At 33.1% G+C, this 18,299-nt stretch overlaps 1 protein-coding gene across 2 annotated transcripts in view; it reads left to right on the top strand.

Annotated features, from left to right (window-relative positions):
- Positions 1 to 18,299, top strand: part of LOC124447621 — an 81,329-nt gene that overhangs the window by 25,997 nt on the left and 37,033 nt on the right. The window contains exons 1-9 of one of the 2 annotated variants that reach the window (XM_046998584.1): positions 5,650 to 5,788; positions 6,078 to 6,114; positions 6,451 to 6,575; positions 6,982 to 7,089; positions 8,622 to 8,669; positions 9,072 to 9,122; positions 9,814 to 10,131; positions 11,158 to 11,203; positions 12,568 to 12,948. In XM_046998584.1, coding sequence (XP_046854540.1) covers positions 6,489 to 6,575; positions 6,982 to 7,089; positions 8,622 to 8,669; positions 9,072 to 9,122; positions 9,814 to 10,131; positions 11,158 to 11,203; positions 12,568 to 12,948 — 1,039 coding nt within the window. In that variant the 5' untranslated portion in view covers positions 5,650 to 5,788; positions 6,078 to 6,114; positions 6,451 to 6,488. Of the gene's footprint in view, positions 1 to 5,649; positions 5,789 to 6,077; positions 6,115 to 6,450; positions 6,576 to 6,981; positions 7,090 to 8,621; positions 8,670 to 9,071; positions 9,123 to 9,813; positions 10,132 to 11,157; positions 11,204 to 12,567; positions 12,949 to 18,299 lie in introns of those variants that run through there. The other variant, XM_046998583.1, reaches the window with a different exon arrangement.

Raw genomic sequence — 18,299 nt, 5'->3', positions numbered from 1 at the left:
CTTACTGTGTAAAAAACTTTCCGGATCAAAGCGGTAATTGAGGAAGGGTTATACCTGGACAATGGAGATATGACATTGGGATAACAAGTGGCTTAATAAAGCTTCAATAAAATGGTAGAGGATCTAAGATGTTCGTATGGTAGATATTTGTTGATGAACAACATTGTATTTATAAACGCTAATTTGTAACAAAGTAAGTTTTATTAACTCAGGGTACAAACAAAATAATTTTTAAAGTAAAAATGATCTAACAGCAAATTTTTTGGCAGAGAGACAAAAACTAATTTCAATAAGTTTCTTCAAAGTTTGTGTATATAAAAGTTTTACATGGCAAAACACAACATGAATGTATTTCATCTTTCTGGAGCCTGTATTTTTTTCTTTAATCTTCATTAGAATCCTCTAACTCAAACAAAATCTGCTGAATCTTTATTCTGTTTTCTAGGTAGTTTTTTAAAGATTCAAGAAAATTCTTGAGAAATAGTAAATCAGGATCTTCTTTTTCGACTAATTCGTTATATTCTTTCTCCGATGATTTCATGTCATCAAGGTATTTCAAAGTTAAAGCATCAACACGATTTGATAGTTCCTCCTTATTAGCCTTCCGTTTCTTTGCAGGAATTGCATCAGGATAGTTCTTACACTTAGCCATTAAAGGTGTTGATTGGGATCTAGAATTTAGTTGTTGAATGCTTATTTTGCTTGTAGTAATGTTTTGCAATGGTGCATTGGTTATGGAGCAATTGTCAAGCAGAGTTATTTTAAGTTCTGTTTCTTTGTTTGCTATTTTATCGTTCAAAAATTGGAGATTTTCAAAATATTTAATTTTGGCAAGGAGTGTACTGCAGCACCAGACTTTGTCATTCGATTTCGTTTCTTTAGACATTTTTTAAAGTTTTCCTTTAAATTCTTCCATTGCATTTTCAAAAACCCGGCTACAACAGAAATTCATTGTCAAAGGTATCAAATTTATAATCCTTTTTATTCCATTAGGATTCATGGAAATTCGACTTTTGTTCATAATATACAAATTAATTTCGATATATATTCTTAGGTTATGCATCAAGTATACAACAAAGTGAGAAATCACCGAAATTTTGAGGATATAATAACAACAAAAATATCATTCAACATATACAGTTCATTTACTTATAAATTCTGAACACAATAAACTTGTAAAAAGAGTAAAACAAAGATATTGACTTTCCAAATTTTTTTTTGCAATCTTACACCAAGCGTTCCTTCTTTTTGTTTGATCTTTGTAAGCTTTGCATGTTGTGCTACATAAGCATGGTCCATCTCTTAAGAATTCAATGAATATTTCCATATCATATTCAATAGGGAAATTAAATTCCGTGTCGTTGCTTCTGTCCGTAGCTGGCCTAACTCTGGTTCACATATTGATTCTTCTTCATGATTCGTATTCTGTATCATTTTCCTTGTTGCTTGCGTCTGTAGTGGTATTTTGATCATTTAAAACATAAGTTCACACTTGTAATTTGTGCACTCCTTCCGGTCGCCATTTGAAAACTAAGAAGCGAACGTAAAAGTAGAAAACAATTCTACTTTTTTTGTTAGAGCGCGACTATAAAAGTAGCCACCAGAAAAGGTACTGCGCATGCATAGTTAGATAATTGATCGCCAAAAGTCGATTGGCAACTTTTTACACTGAATGGAAATCAGCCTTAAAAAACAACTACATCAAATCACAAAAACTGTTATGATTTTTAATGTTGCATTTTGTATTTTTAGTTCATCATTTTAAAATGTAGTAATTAGGATATTCACTGAAACAGCTGAGTACAATATATTGTTGGTAATAAATTGTACAAATGTAAATTGCCTTCTGTAGCTCAAAGTGAAACACATTTAGTTTTCTTATAGACTTGTTAATGAGATTTACAGAAGGTTTTGGTCTATAATATCACAGAGGCCTATTTCCATAATGTTGGTAGCTTTCTGATATCTGTATTTGACTAGCAATATAAAGCAAAAAATTTTAACAAGAAGGCACACCCCCTCCAACACCCCCCTATATGATCAAGAAAAACATACAGAAGTTGTGTCATTCGTTATCCCATATATATAACTCCTTGCTAAATTAAAGATTGTACCAGACTCAAATGTTATATCAAAGAATCTACAAACCGTAACATTTATATTTTCATACTAGAGAAAGAATATATTCATTTAAAAGAAATGCTTCGCCAAAATTTTTAGCAGAATCAATACTTTAGAATTAGAGTTATAAGGGTTAACGAGACGAATTTTAGCCACCCCCCCTCTTTATTAGCTAAATTGAAAGACGATGTTTCATTGATTGTATTCCTGCAGTTATAATTGAAATTGGTTTTGTAAAAGTGATTTTATGAGCGTTCAAAGTCACGATATTCAGCAATTTTTTGCGAACTTTTTAATCGGTATGTTAATGAAGTTGTGACGTAGATAGTTGAACACATATATCAACATGGCGTATTCTACTAGTAATCTTAATAAGAAACGGGGAGGAAAATTATGTCTTGCTGGCGGACCTAATCAAGTCAGTTGCGCCGATGATTCAAAAACCGAAGGAATATATCGATGCATCTGTTTCCCAAGAAAAAAAACAAAGCCACACAGACGAATAAAATGGGTAAATTTTGTGCGTAAACATCGAACAGGCTTCGAGGCTTCATCTACCTCGTGTCTATGTTCTGCACATTTTAAGGATTTTTGCTTTGACCTAAATTTGATCGCGAAAGTCGAAACCCATTACCAACACCTGTACTCTAATGATCCTTCTAACAATTCAGTATGACAGCATTGACAATTATACCTAAAACCTTGGAGCATTGTGAGTTATAAATTTATTTAGGTATCTTATAAATAGGAGAAAACAGAAATTATTGGAGCATATATGAAAAACAACAACTTACTCGTTTAGAATGCGTACTCATCACCAGCCTGTGCGAGCGCTTCGTCATTATACGCAAATTTATTTCATTGCTCGACATAGCCCAGCGTATTGTGTATTTATTTGTTTGTAACACAAGAAAATTGACAATCAAATGAAAGATATCTAAATACCGATCTAAGGACTCGAACTCGAACTTGAGCTAGGACTCGAGCTTGGACTCGAGCTCGGACTCGAGCTCGGACTGGAGTCTACACTCAAGCTCTGATTCGATCTTATACTGAAGTATGGACTTGATCTCAGACTCTAACTCGGTCTTGAACTAAATCGACTTGTATATTAGTGTATTGTGATCAAAATTTCACCAAGTAACAAGGTCACAATGAGAATCAGTGACTCTGACTTGAAACACTTGCATGATGTCGTTTGCGAGACATCGAAGTTAATTTCCATCGGCACATAATCTTTGAAGCCCAGTCATACGAAAATTTTTAAAATATGAAATACAACACAATACGCATGGCCCAAACGTAGACTTGAATGATATTTCAAATGCCAGGTGTCATATAATATACGGAAATTAGCATGAGCTCGATTGATCTGTTAACTGTTGGCAAAGAAATGTTTTCGTTCAAAGCTTCCCTAAATAGTGATAATTGTAGTCAAAACTAAAAAGCTCAAATATTTTGCCAATGCAAGCTTTGCGTGTGATCACGAACATTAATCATACATCTCTTTCGGGTGAAATATATGAGGCTGTTTACTTGCATTTAGTCCATTTAGTCGAAATATCAGTAATTATTTCATTTATTTGCATTGCAATTATTTATTTATTGCTCAGTTAATAATGAACACATTAGTCTGCTGGTGATTTATAAGTAAATGAAAAACTGAAAGTTAATAAAATTATTTTTCTCTGAGTGTTTAGTGCTATAAGTTAGCAAACACTTTGATTACAATCACACCATCACAGGAAAAACGCAGAATCAACTTCATGGAATAAATTTAAGGCCTAATGCATCTTAGACACATCATTGCATATTTCATTAACTAAAAAAGTTTGTTATAGTAAGCTGAGCAATAAAATTTTGTGATCCGTAAGAATAAAAACTGTCATGCTTGGATGAAATAGGAGGCATGCACAACTCACTACCATTAAAATATTAAAAATCTTAAACACAAATCTCTCATGACAGAAATCACATGATTACTATGATTCAATTATTTGATAACACTTATGCCAGGATGAAAGACGGCGGAGCATTAATAATTGGGGAGGGGGTATTTTTCTTATATGCATGTTTTACTTTATTAGTTTCTATTGAAATCCGTTGTGTTTACGGAATACTGTATATGAACCTATGAATATAGCCACCCAATTATCAATGTTCTGCAGCCACTTGCCAGGATAATATTGGCATTGCCACCAAGCTTAGCCGTTATGAAAACTTGTTACAGAGTCGGAATATATACCCAATAAACACTTTCCAATACGTAAAATACTTCTTACATTGGGCCATGATCAGTTTTGAAGCACAAACTAATAAATACCATATGACGCTCGAAGTAATGAAAATAAATCAGGTCTACCTAAAATCGTTTAAAAAATGCAAAGAGCTTGCAATTATTTCTGATATATAAGATATTATCTTGGAAAAAGCCCGAATCGCTTTCTTCTTTTGCATGTAAACCCGATTTCCAATGGTATTATTATAGTTTTATTTTGCAAGTAGGAACCAAAATGGCGGCTCTTCGCTCGCCACAGACCGTTTGTCCAAACTTTTACGAATAGAGGGCCATGAGTAAAGTGGGAGATTTTTACTGTAGACAATATGGCGAAAATTGGATTGTCAAGTTTAAAAATGCTTTTTGTGGAGTTTAACTGGACAATCTTAGTATGTATACAACGTATAATCAATAATGCTAAATACTTTATTGCTGATATGTGATTTAAAGTAGGTATTGTACAAATAACCTGGTTAAATCAAAGTGTTATATGTCATCTAACAATACAAACAATTATTCTTGTCTTCAACAATGGAATGACACTAGATAAATACACTTTCTAACTACCGCTTCGTTAAGTCCATAGAGAAGACATGCAGTGTATTTATTTCAAGAGAGAAAACCTTCACTGATTTAGTTTGATACCTATTTTGGATTAGTCATGTTTGCATATATTTACAAAGTTTGTTGAGCATCTGTAAGTATTTCAACAAAATCATTTCCTAACGAATTAGAGTTACAATTGTTTGTGCAGGCAATAAAGAACAGGGTGTAGATTCTCAATACTGAAGATCATGTATCACGGTTTTAGAGTAGGCACAAAAATATCAACTCTGAAAACAAGGCTATTTGTTTTATTCCTCCTTAAGCCTAATTCTATTTATATCTAATTAAATGAGTAATCAGCCCATTTTTAAACTGTACTTGAACTTATATTTGTGTTTTGTATGTCATAGTGGTACTTTATTTAAAGCGTTTAAGTAAACAATAAAGTCTTGTTAAAATCATTTTTTTATTCCTTTTAAATATACGACAAGTCATAACATATTTGTACTTGCTTAGGACATTTTGATAAAGATAAACTAAAACGTACAAACCAACCACCGAATATACTCACAAATAAATTGCAGTTGAATTGTGTCGTAAAATTAGATTTTTTACTCAAAAGAGTCAACATAGTAATCGTGTGTTACCTTCTCTTTAACATAAAAATGAAAATGGCAAAGATATTACACTAAAACTCAATAAAAATAATTTTTAAACTCGACACTCAAACTTTCACTATATTGTTTATAGTAAAATTCTATCACTTTCCACCTAATAACATGGGAACGCGCACTTCTGGCAATTGTCAACGGGACCAAAAACTTCAAAGGAGGGTCGCTTCTGGTTAGTTATATATTCTGTGTTCTATTCATTTTTTTAGAAATCTATTGTTCTAACTGTCTGTGAACACTAAAATATTTGCGTAGTGGAAGCAATAAGTCGTTCTGTCAACGCTCCTGATTTCAGTTTTTGCCTCGGTACTCCGCAGCATGCCCTTCATTCTCTCCATTTTGTAGTTTAACAATTCTTATACAAAGCATTTCTTCTTGAAATTGTGTCATCCTCAGTCAATCTCATGAAAGATATTTTTATGCCCACAGGTGGTTATTGAATCTATCTAATTTTTATTTAGGGCTTAATAGAGCAAGCCAATAACACCTGTAAAAGAGGTAAATAATCACTTCATTTAGTCCAGCTTGTTATAATAAATCCATAACTATTTTATATATGTCGTCACTCATGATGTTGATTGAATGAAAGTGGTGGCTAAGCATTTTTCTAGCAAGTATTTCATAAAAAACCTTGTATTTGTTATTCTAACGTATGCTGTGTACGGGAATGTTACATCGTCCTTACACCTAACCTAAATTATGGCAATGTTACTGCTTTAAAAATTTGTAAATGCTTAAGATCACGCAAGTTTCTTTCATTACGAAGTTTTGACTGCTTGCACTCTAATTGCAGAATTTCCAATTAAAAACAATGTGACTTTTTTTATTGTACAGCAATTAAATACTCTCGTGAAAGTGATATTAACGATGTTATGTCCGTGATTGGTTCACTCATGGCTTATGAAAGAATCAGTGATGCTCGTAATTTGCTTTTGTCCCTTTCTCAGCGCTTTCCTAACGTAAGTATTGTCTGATTCTTGGCGACCATTCATACATTACAAAAGCGAATTTGTTAGTATCATATACAAGTTTAATACATCTGAATAAAATGAATTATATTTCCTCTATACAGATTTTTCATGCTGATTATAATCAAAGCTAGTTTGAGGAAAAGTATATTATGTTACAAGAACCTTGGTAGGCACTGTTAAATAGAACTACCAAGTTTGTCACAAAATAAGACCATTGTTAGGCTATTTGTCTTTGTTTTGAAGTTGCCAACTCATTTAAAGGCTCCACACTTTTAGTTTGGGCGCATTTTAATACAGGATTGCATCTCTTATTACAACTAGCTAGTCAATGTCTCGGGGCTTACTTTGATGTAAGGAGAACTATTCTTAGCAATATAAATATGTATTATTCTAGCGTGATGATGTTACGAGAATTTTGAACAGTCTTGACCCACCAGTACCAATCTATGTAGTGGCAAAAGAAATAAATTCCAGTGCCAGCGCTGTTAAAGTTAAATCCAAGGTATGAAACGGGAAAGTTTTATATTTCTTAGAAAATATTTTAATACATTTTGTCAAGAAAATTCCTGTATCAATTATTTAGTGACATTAAAGAATTATTGTATGTATATAATCCTAGTAATTAAATCAAAAAAATGCATAAATTGTCGTATATTCTGTACATTTTATAGCTTTGTATTGGCGCAGAAAATGTATCTTCAGGGATATATGTTAAATTATGAAAATCATCACTCTGTTTTTTTCAATCATGGGCGGTTTTAGCTTTAGGCGAGATAATTTACTTCAATGCATCGATTGTTTAACTTTTATTCTTCAGAAATTTATAGCCAAATACTTTGTTAAAAAAGGGTTTTAAATTTAAAATTAGCAGTTATAATATATTTTGCCTAGAGTAGATTGGCTATTGTTTATTTAAATGTTTATTTTGTTAGCTCAATTTTTACGAAAGTATTCGGGAATTATGGAATTTTGTAAAAGAAGTTACTAACTTTGTGTCCTATCATTTGTTTTTCGTTTGTTAGTCCATCATTTCCTTTATCATGCATGATCCAACCTCATGCATGATCCAACCAAATCTTCCATGATCCAACCAAATTATGTTAAATCAATATGTGATTTAAAGGGGCTAGGTACCAGGCCTGTGATAATAAAAACAATTTTTTTATAATTATACCACCAATTATTTAACTAAGACGAAGCTTGTTGTAAACGATTTTTGGTCAGGGTTGTTTAAAATTTCAAATATACTGATAATGTAGTGCTGGTTATAGATAACAGTTACGTAAATACTACATGAAAATCAACTGTAAAACTTGGAATTCAAGCAAGTAAAAATGGAGAATTTTTAAGGAACAGTAGTTATATTTATATTTCGTTACTTGTAAGATAAAAAATCGTAAATGAAAAACAACCCCACGTCTTTATTACAAATAAATCAAAAATAGAAATGTATATAATTAAAAGATTATAAAAATGCATAATTATTAAAAGACATTATTAAATTTAGGTTTATTAATTGAATGCATTTTGGGTTTATATTTTGTTATGTGCATGACTATGAGCATGTATAACTCATTTGAAAAGAGGAACTATATTACTATAATGACGTTTAGAAAGTTCATATTTACGAAATGAGTAAAAGCATGATTTTGAACTTGTTGTTCATGTATTTTGTTACTGTAGTTTACATGATATTCAACATGGTTAGAGATTGTTATTGTAGATTTGCATGATATTTAGCATAGTGTGAAGATTGTTATTTAGTATAAAAGGAGGCTGACAAACTCATTCAGGGGCATTCTGGTTAGATACAAATTAGAACGAAGGTCATTCGAATGCAGTCGTGTGAGTTTGTCATTGTCGTCGCCTGTAACTCAGATAACTTGTAATGAACTCTCCTCTATCAATTTAAATACATTGTTTATTTTATATTAATTGCTGACTAGTTTTCTGTTTGCTATCTCTTGTTACGACACTTTGCATGTTTAGTTTGTTTACTTTGTATGAAAGCGCATTTTTTTTATTTCATTTTAGAAAAAAATATCGAAAAAGACCACCCCAGAAACTGTATTGATTCCAAAGGTACGTTTAGGATTTTACCTTTGTGACTTAGAAGTAGTGATACACTTGCCACGATTCGTGCTACAAGAAGACGCATTTTTTTGTTTGTTTTGGATTAAAAGCAGCAGTTTGACATTTATCATTTTGACATTAAGTACAAGTCAATAAAGATTTGTGCCGCCAAAACATTTTGCACGTAAGAAGTCCTAGTATTCGACACTATATATTTTACAAAGCTTCAATCTCGTGAAGAAAATATATTCCATTTCGCCTAATAATTTAAAGAGCCTATTATAAAATAGGGTGTGGAAATGTGCAATAAGGCTTTGTGAAACCAGTTATTTGTCTCATGGTTGATTTCCAATTGTTTCTCTGAGTGTTTGCATAAATTTTTTATCTCATGTATATTGTTTGTTTTTACAGGTGACTAAAACCTCAAAACAACTCAAGAGAGAATTGTATCTTAAGCAGAAGGTACTTGAGATGTTTGTTTTCGAGATATGAATGTCAACATTTTATAACTCATTACGTAGGTGTGTAGCTTAAAAATATCAGGTTATTTTTAAAACGTATGACTTGTAGCCGAGGAGAATAATGATAATAAATTATAAATATGTTGCCACTATAAGGCTGTACATACAAAGTGTAAAAAATATTGAGCCATGGTGACTGTAGTGTACTGATACTTTATTAATAAGGATTTAGATGTTTATTATAATGTTGTGATTGATATAAATTGGTCATGTTGATATGAACTATAGTTAAGATTGGGAGATAGTCAAAAAACAACAGGAGTATGAAGATAAAAGTTTAAGTATAACTTGTTAATATTATTTGGAATGAAATTAAAAGATATTACAGTGATAGTCATTCAAGCTCAAGAAAAGTGTTCTATTTTTTGAGTTTTACTTGTACACTATCACTTTGTTATTGAAGGAAAAGGTTTTGTTTAACAAGTAGATTTCCCTACATAATAATTTTACTGCATTTTACTAGAAAAAGTTCATAAGTGCTGAAACAAGTGTGATTAATTTCTACGTAAATGATTTCAAAATTGGAAACATAATACTTTTCGATTGAGCTGGAAATGAAGTTTGTTATTTTAACTATACTGACATTTTTATGACAATTTTGTATCGTACTTTAACAGTTTTTCTCATTTTAGGAGTTAGACTTGGCAGTCGAGAAAGCTTCTAAAGAGCAAGAAGAAAAAAAGAGGGAGCAGCAGCAGATCGAGGAGCAAAAAAAGAAAGAGCGGGAAGAACAAAAAGAAAGGTTAAGAAAAGAAAAAGAAAGGAAATCACGTGAACGAAAACTTGAAGAAGAAAATAAAGAATTGGTAAAAAGAAAAAAAAGAAGAAGAAGACGTAGGGGACGTTCTGTTGGTGATTTGCCAAGAAAAAAAACAGAGTCTGAAGTTGTTATGGCAAAACAGGATTCTCAGCAAAAAAATGGAAAACAGAAAGCGAATCTTTTTAATGAGGTAGGTATATATTTTTAAAAAGCGTTGGCATAACTTTATAACAAGAATTGTCAGGTCTGTTCATTTTATATCAATCATCAAAAACCATTTCTCTGACTGTAAAAGTCACAATGTAAAGATAGAAGTATATCAAATGGTATTGTTTTTAAAGTACTTATGACAAGATTTTGGATTGTTGTTGAATCTGGCAGATCTTAAAAAGTTAATTAATAAGTTCTTATTAGCTCATATACATAGCTACAAAACAAATTACAACCTCTCCATCAAAGAACCAACCTTTATCCAATTTAAATGTGAAATTCTATAAAGACGCTTAAAAAAATACTTGTGATGCAGAAGATTCTAGAATTTAGAACTTTATCTGTGTGTGTTGTAGCACGTGTCGTTATCTGGCGAGTGCAAAAATGTCTTGTTGTTTCTAAATAAATGTGAACAACATTTTTAGGGGTCGCTGTAGTAGATGCAAGCTGTTGCAATTTTCCTGCTGTATAGCAAAGCTAAATAAATAAATGAATAAATAAATAAATGAATAAATAATTAAATAAATAAATAAGCCTACCCAAATTCCTGGATCCTAAGAATGCATTGTCCTGGAGTTTTTTGCAAAATATTTCATGTTTATAACTGGTCAAACTGTGAACAGTTAAAAAGTATTTTGTAACATAAACTAAAATAGTGTCCATTGATATACTTCTTATTTCCAGTTCTTCTGTCTTCCTCGTTTTTTTCGCAAAATTTGCATTTCAGCTGTTTTAATTCTTGGGATACGCATTTTAGCAACTCAAAAAAAAATGTAGAAATTGTTAGACTTCTTTAAATCCAGTTTAAACTGTAATGGTATTTCTTATTTTATACATATAGTCTTGGACAACCACTTATATTTATTTAGATTCAACCCAGACTTTACAGAAAAAATCCCAACATTTGAACCGTTTCTAGTTTTCAAAGAAACAGCTGTATTCCAGCCAATTTTTTTTACGTATTTTTAGCTTGATTCTCTCCAATTGTAAGTTATATGTTTAATAGAAACCAATCGCTACAAGGGCTCCTGTAAATGCTCAAGGTAACCAAGGTAAGTTACAAACGTTAAAAAAGAGATTACACAAGTGATGCGTCCTGGATTAGAGAGCGTCCTCTTTCGGAGTTTTTAAGAAGATTCATTAAAAATGCCAAGATTTTAAATATAAATTTTTATTCTTTTTTTTAACAATTGCAATACGTGGTAATTTTTCAAATGTCAAGATACCACCTTAATCACCAGCGGACAGGGTGATCATAGCGATATCAAAATAAGTAATAGAGCCAGACAAATAATTTTTGAACATTGTTATAAACAATTTGGTTTTATGAAATTTATTAAAACGTTTCGTCTTGACTCAAGACATCTTCAAACTAATAAGAAAGTTAAGAAGAATTATAGATATATATAGAGTTATTTACATAGTTTTCTCACGATCTGAAACATTCTTCAAATATGTAATGTCTAGTGTAGATACGGATGAGGCCAAATGAGAATGGGTCGTTGTTACTTGTGCAGATAGCACGCGTATTCTAGAGTGTTTGTCGTTTATTTCTTTGAGGAGCAGTTTCCTTTGACATTGTTGATAGGCACTAGAATTTACAGACGGCGATTTGCCATCTTGAACCACAAGAGACGTGGTATTGCTGAACGTTTCTTGTTAACTTTCTTATTAGTTTAAAGGTGTCTTGAGTCAAGACGAAACGTCACTACTTTAATAAATGTTTTATGCAGTGCGGTGTTTGAAATTAAATGAAGATATGATCTTAATTTGAAATGAAATGAAGATATGACGATTAAATTGTCTAACAAAGTGCGAAGATCATATCTTCATATAATTTCAAACACCGCACTGCATAAAATATTCATACGACATTCCTTTCACGAGAAAACATGAGCCCAACAATATTGACCTGCTCACCACTGTGTGACTTCATAGCTCAGTTGGTCAGAGCACTGCACCGGCACCGCAGAGGTCATGGGTTCGAGTCCCGTTGAGTCACCTGATTTTTTCAGGTTCCTGAGACGATAAGTTTGAATTAGTCCTCAGCTTAAATTGTCCTGAGCTTAAATTGTCCAGCAAAGTGCGAGGATCATATCTTCATTTACTACTTTAATAAATTTCACAAAACCAAATTGTTTATGACTATTTTCAAAATTATTTGTTGGGCACTAATATTTATTTTGAGACTCTCTTTCTCGCCTGGCACTTCATTGGCAGCAGTATTGATAGCGATATCACTTGAGTTACGTATTCGTAGTATCTATTGCCATCCTAAATCAGTGGCAAGGTTTAAGGCCTCCTATGAGTTCCCATTTCAAATGACGTATGAAGCAATAATATTTTTCCTACGAGCAATAACAGTGAAAAACTTTTCAACAGCCACGAATTTAGGAGAACTTGTTTTTTTTTGTAGAAAGTAAAAGACAGAAAAAAATTGCAAGCAGATCAAAATCCTTGAGCAGGGTGGATTCCAAGCATGGATTGCGCGGCCGTAGTGAATCGAATTCTTCAAATTGTTCGCAAGCTTTGTCAACGACTGACCGTTTTAGTGTACTTGCCCCCGATGAAAGTCTTTCCGTCGTCTCGTGTGATTATGAAGTATCGAAAGGTTCTGCTTTTTCTAAGGGTAATGTTTTCGCCTCCTCTTCAAGGACTTCGTCTTCAATGAACATAGCGAAGTATGACAAAGTTTTAGAAGCGTCTAAAGATGAGTGGACTGAAGTAATTGGTGGGTGTTCACAGAAATCTTCAATATCCTTTCCTGAGAGACGAAACAGCCATTGTGAAAGTGAAGGTCAGTGGATTAAGCGTAGCACTAGCAAAGCAGGCTTCACCTCGCAAATAATTATTTTGAGGAATTAAAACGTGTGTCGACATAATTTAAATAGAACTCTTAAATATTTTTAAACAAACTATCCCCACCTCTTTGGCAGAATAATAGAGGACTTAAGAAACAACGTTTTACTGGACGGCAATGGCAGGAGGAAGTTGTTTTTATCTCCGTTCTGCGTTTTATGTATTTCGTTTATGCCTTTCGGGCCTTCGCGCTGACGTGCAAATACTTGTTTGAAGGTTGCCTCTTAAACCTCTAAAATAAATATGGCTGACAATTCAAAGAAAATGGAGTGGACAGATGAGCACAATTTATTGTTCATGAGAGAAATGATGGTTAGTGATCTGTTTCAACACAAAAAGGGAAGCCCCAATCGGGGATTATTATGGGATTCTATTGTCGAGAACTTAAATAAAACCGAAGCACCAGTTTTTACTTTAAAAGATAAGAGAAGTGTTTGAGACAGGTGGAGTCTTTCAAAAGCTAAGTTCAAGCAGAAGATACGCGAAGAAGAAGGAACAAGTGGCATTGACGTCGAAGAGCTGTCGGAGGAAGAAAGTTTGATTGAAGAGTTGTGCCAAAAAGAGGACAGCTTCCTTGAGATAGCATCAGTTCAAAAGCAAAAGGAAAATGCAAATGGACAGCCTTGGAACGAATAGGCGAAACGAACAAGCGAAGATCTGATGCGCAAAACTCAGATGTTACGCTTAGGAAAGTACGCTGCGGAAGTTGTGAATTAGTGGAATATTTAAGAGAAAGATCAAGCAAGGAAATTGAAATCCGTCGTGCAGAACTAGAAGTAAAGCAAAATTAACAAGAAGTACAAAATCAATTGAGCAACCAAGCAGCTACTTAACAAACAGAAGTCTTAAAAATGATGCAACAACAAATTCTAAAAATGATGGAGAGCCAAGCTCTACTTCTCCAGCAACAACAACAATTGTCTACAGCATTTCTTGACATTATTCAGAGGTTCACAACCAAGTAAGATTGTGTTGTCATTTTCAAGGAAAGAATTCTTAACTGTTGTGTTTTAGCAATCTGTGAAACTATAAACTTTTAATGTTTTGTTATTAGAACTATAATAACTTTCTCACTTACACTTGTCAGTACTTACATAACATGGTAAATACTTGCTAATTGTTTTTGTGTGTTTAATAATGAGTCCATTTGGCATGCCTTAATTAGTCATAAAGTAATTCTCCAAGGTTGGAGGAAGTAACTGAAAAAACCGGGATGTTATATTTCCAGACATGCAAGTGAGTGAATTTCTTGACAATGCACAGACACTATATGCCTTCCCAATACTACTAAGACCTATTTTGAGTTTTTTTTTCAAGTCCATGAACCGGAATGAGTTGATAACATCTCCAAATAACCATTCCACAGACACTCTAACTAAACTCATTTGCCTGTTGAATTCTTTCATTCTGTCTGTGATTACCCCATGCCAAAAAGGAGCTTGTAAATAAATACTCTGCGGATAAGCGACATCCCCATATATGCAAAATGCTCTCCCATCCACAGAAAAAGCATTCTGTACCAGGTCTTGAAGGAAATTTGAGTCAGCAAACACACCAGCATCATGCTTTTTCCTTCTGTAATATAAAAACTATTTGTTTGTTTGAGTTATAGACTGTTGTTGCTCGTACAATATAGTGTGTACAATAATATTTTCATTTAATTAGTATAAGCATACCAAATGGATTAAAAAATTGTGCAATCAAACCATTTGGCAATGCCACACCCTGGAACCTCAAAGAGCAAACTCTTTTACGGCCATTGTAAACAATTCGCTAATTATTTTTGCCGTGAAATTGGTCTGACCATTCCATCAATAAAGCCAACAATTTTCATAAGGTGCTTCTTTTTCATGGATGACATTGGCATAAACCTGTAGATTTTCTGGGCTTAAAAGATCATGGTTCCATTTTGTAATTTTTTGTTTATGATAGTTATAAATAAAATCAATGATGGTATTTGCAATCATACACAACTCATGAACTGGTCGCCCAAATCAGCCAATCATGTCTGAAAATCGATAACGATAAGCAAGACGATTTAAAAGAATGCATAGCCCCTCCAGTCCTGAACATGTTGTCCTTTGTGGACACTTAACTATTTCAGGGATTCTAAGATTTTGTTGGAGAAGAATCAAATCGTGTTTGTTGGCTCTGAATTCTAATTTACACTCATCTTCACTTAGATTGCCTGTATAAAATGGCCCATAATTTTTGAATGGAAGATCTGGGCTCTTTCATTTATGTGCTTTGTACAACATGATCAATTCATATTCTGTAATGTAACCTTCTTCAAAAAGCACAAGACAAAAGTTTCGTATTGTTTTAAACGAATACATAAAAAAGAGTTGACCTTCAACCGTCGCTTTCTATTACGAACTTTGCTTAACTTTTTTGCTTAACTTTTTTATACGCGGGAGCGCCATGTTCTTCCCAGTCTTCGGCGATGTTTCACGACGCCGTTGTCGGATAAAACGTAGTTACTTAAACTCTCTAATGCCACCGCTCGCAACGGGAGTTCTAATCACAAATTTCCACAAGTAAGGGAAAACTAATTTATTTTATACTAGTATATCGAAGCCTAAAAATAATTATCTTCTCAGAAATCTTATTCATAATTGTTAATTTTAAAAGCACTGATAATCTTAATTAGCTATTCTTGATATTATAAACTTTGTTATAAAATGTTCGTTTAGAAGTCTTATTCCGCCCCCATGCAGGCAGATTTTAAAGATTGTTTTGCTTGTGAAAAGTAGAAATGCGCTTTTATTAAAAGTAAAATAGTTCAGTGTTCTATGAAATTTGAAAAAATATGATTTAAATCATACACTTGGATATAAATCTATAAATCCTTATAACTCTATAGCTAGGTGGATACTCATGCGCGAATAATTTCCTACTTTTCTATATAAAAAGTCAACCATACATGTTATTATATGAGTATAGCTTTGTTCTTAACTAAGTATTTTCTTCACGCATTGCCGAATCTTTCAGTGAATTCATCAGTGAAAGATTCCGCACTTTTCCTGACAAAAAATTTTATTTAGTTTTGCAAGTGTTTTTTTACATTATTGCAGCTTAAGTATTTGCGAAATTTTCTGACTGGGAAAATTTGTTTTGAGGGTTTCTTATTAACAAGCAAAGCAATAAAAGTCAGAAATTTCCCTGGTCATATATTTTGCGTAACACTGGGCCTATCCACCAATAGTAAGTTGCTATATTATATCGTAAATATATTTTAAAGCTTACTAGACATTTCAATTTATAGCCCTGTTTACACGACAACTGTTTTGGGTACGGCACGACTAAATTTTGGCACGCGGGCCACTGTCTTTTATCAAGTCCGCTTTGTGTACACGTTAATTTTTTAAGTTGATTTATAAAAACGGCCTACTTAAACTACGAGCCCCGAAAAATAAGTGATAAAAAAAAAATTAAATTGGCAGATTATTAAAAACTTCAAACATGGCGGACTTACATATTGATGAAGTAAAGATAGCTTTAGCTTGGTATATGCACTTCCGAATTCGACAGCAAACCGTTCAAACAAGGTTTAAAAGCTGCTATCCTTTGGTAGTATCGTTTCGTATAAGAAATAAGTGTCGATTTGCCTTGGTCAAACCAGTACTGGCCTATTTGCATTAAGCACGAGAAAAGTTGTTGTGGATGCATCCATCATGACTAGTTTGGTTTAATATGGTCGATAAACATTACAACGAAGAACTACGATACGCTAATTCTCGCGAGACGAAAAGCACGTTTGAATTTATATTAAACAGGGTTCGGCAAGAAGTAGATCGTAGAATTACTCCCATGCGTAATCCAGTTTCTGTAAAACGACGCCTGGCCACAGCGTTGTATTATTTATTGTGTACTGCAGAGTATCGAACTGTTGCTAATCTTTTTGGCGTCTCGCGTTCATTAATGTGTCAGTGCATTAAAGAAGTAAGCTGTGCAATAATAAAACACTTTCCCAACGCAATCAAGTCTCTTAAGGGAGACGACCTCTTTCAAGTTTTGCAAGGTTATGAAGAGCAGTGGGGTTTTCCTATGTGTGCTTGTGCAATAAATGGCACGCACGTACCAATATTAGCACTAGCTAATAGCGACATAGAGTACGTGAATCGTAGAGGTTTTCATATTATTGTGATGCAAGCAATCGCTGACTGTAATTATATGTTCGGGGATGTGGTTATAGGATGGCCTGGTAGCGTTTATAATGCGCGAATTCTTTCTAATTCTACACTTTTCTCCAATGGAAATATGAAACGTCTTTTTCCTCCCGATATTGTGAAGGAAATTAGCGGAGTGGAAATAGCACCGTTTCTCCTAGAAGACCCCGCTTACCATACTTGTCGTGGTTGATAAAGGGGTATCCCAAAATTGTGGCTACTGAAAGACAGAAGAAGTTTTGAATGACTGTGGAAAACACATTTTGGAGATGGAAAGGACGTATTGCAAGATTTAGTAAAGGGCTAGTTATGGAAGTAGCTTCTTCGGTCGTTATTATCCATTGTTATGCATTTACATAATATATGTAAACTTCATAAGAACGAATTCATGCCCGACTGGGAAGCAGTAGAAATTTTTTATGATGCTTTTGTTGTGCTGCCAATTAATGAAATCGAAGCAGAAGATGCTCACGATTTTTGTGCTGCTTTATCAAACTATTTTTCTTAAACAGTTCTTCAATATTCTTTTGAAATATAACGTTACATAAATTCCACCATTCCACAAAATGTTGTTAACAAAATCATTTGAATGAGGTTAATATTGAAATAAAGACCAAAAATGAAATTTGAAAGACCCTTGTAAGTTGTAAAGACCCTGTATTTCATTGTGCCGTTAAACGACTGGCATATCTTGTTTAAAAGCAGTTACTGAAATATCTAAAACATGAAAGCCAGGCAAAAGAAAACGAACATAGTGTAGAAATATCAACTGTTTAAATGATAAAAAAGTTTTACAATTGCATAAAGGTTTTTTCTGCGTTTGAATCACTTTAGACGCTGCTGTGAAGTCGGTATAGTTGTAAAAAAATTGATCAACACTGTACTTAATATGATAATTATGTTGTTGGTAACCATTTATAGAAGCAGAAAGCTGTCGAGCTGGTGATGATAACATCATTAGCCTCATACTTAGCTCATGCGCCCGTTCCTCTCTTCTTCTCCCATTGTAAAGCTGAATTTGCTCTAATCGAAATTTATTTTGTCTATCAATGCGATACTGTTCAAACTTCTGATACCTAAAGACAATTTACACTGAATTTAACAAAAATTTCGTAAAATT

The sequence above is a fragment of the Xenia sp. Carnegie-2017 genome, unplaced genomic scaffold (assembly GCF_021976095.1).
Source record: "Xenia sp. Carnegie-2017 unplaced genomic scaffold, XeniaSp_v1 HiC_scaffold_23, whole genome shotgun sequence".
NCBI lineage: Eukaryota > Metazoa > Cnidaria > Anthozoa > Malacalcyonacea > Xeniidae > Xenia > Xenia sp. Carnegie-2017.
The sequence above is the reverse complement of the archived record's forward strand: the minus strand, read 5'-3'. Positions and strand labels throughout refer to the sequence as shown.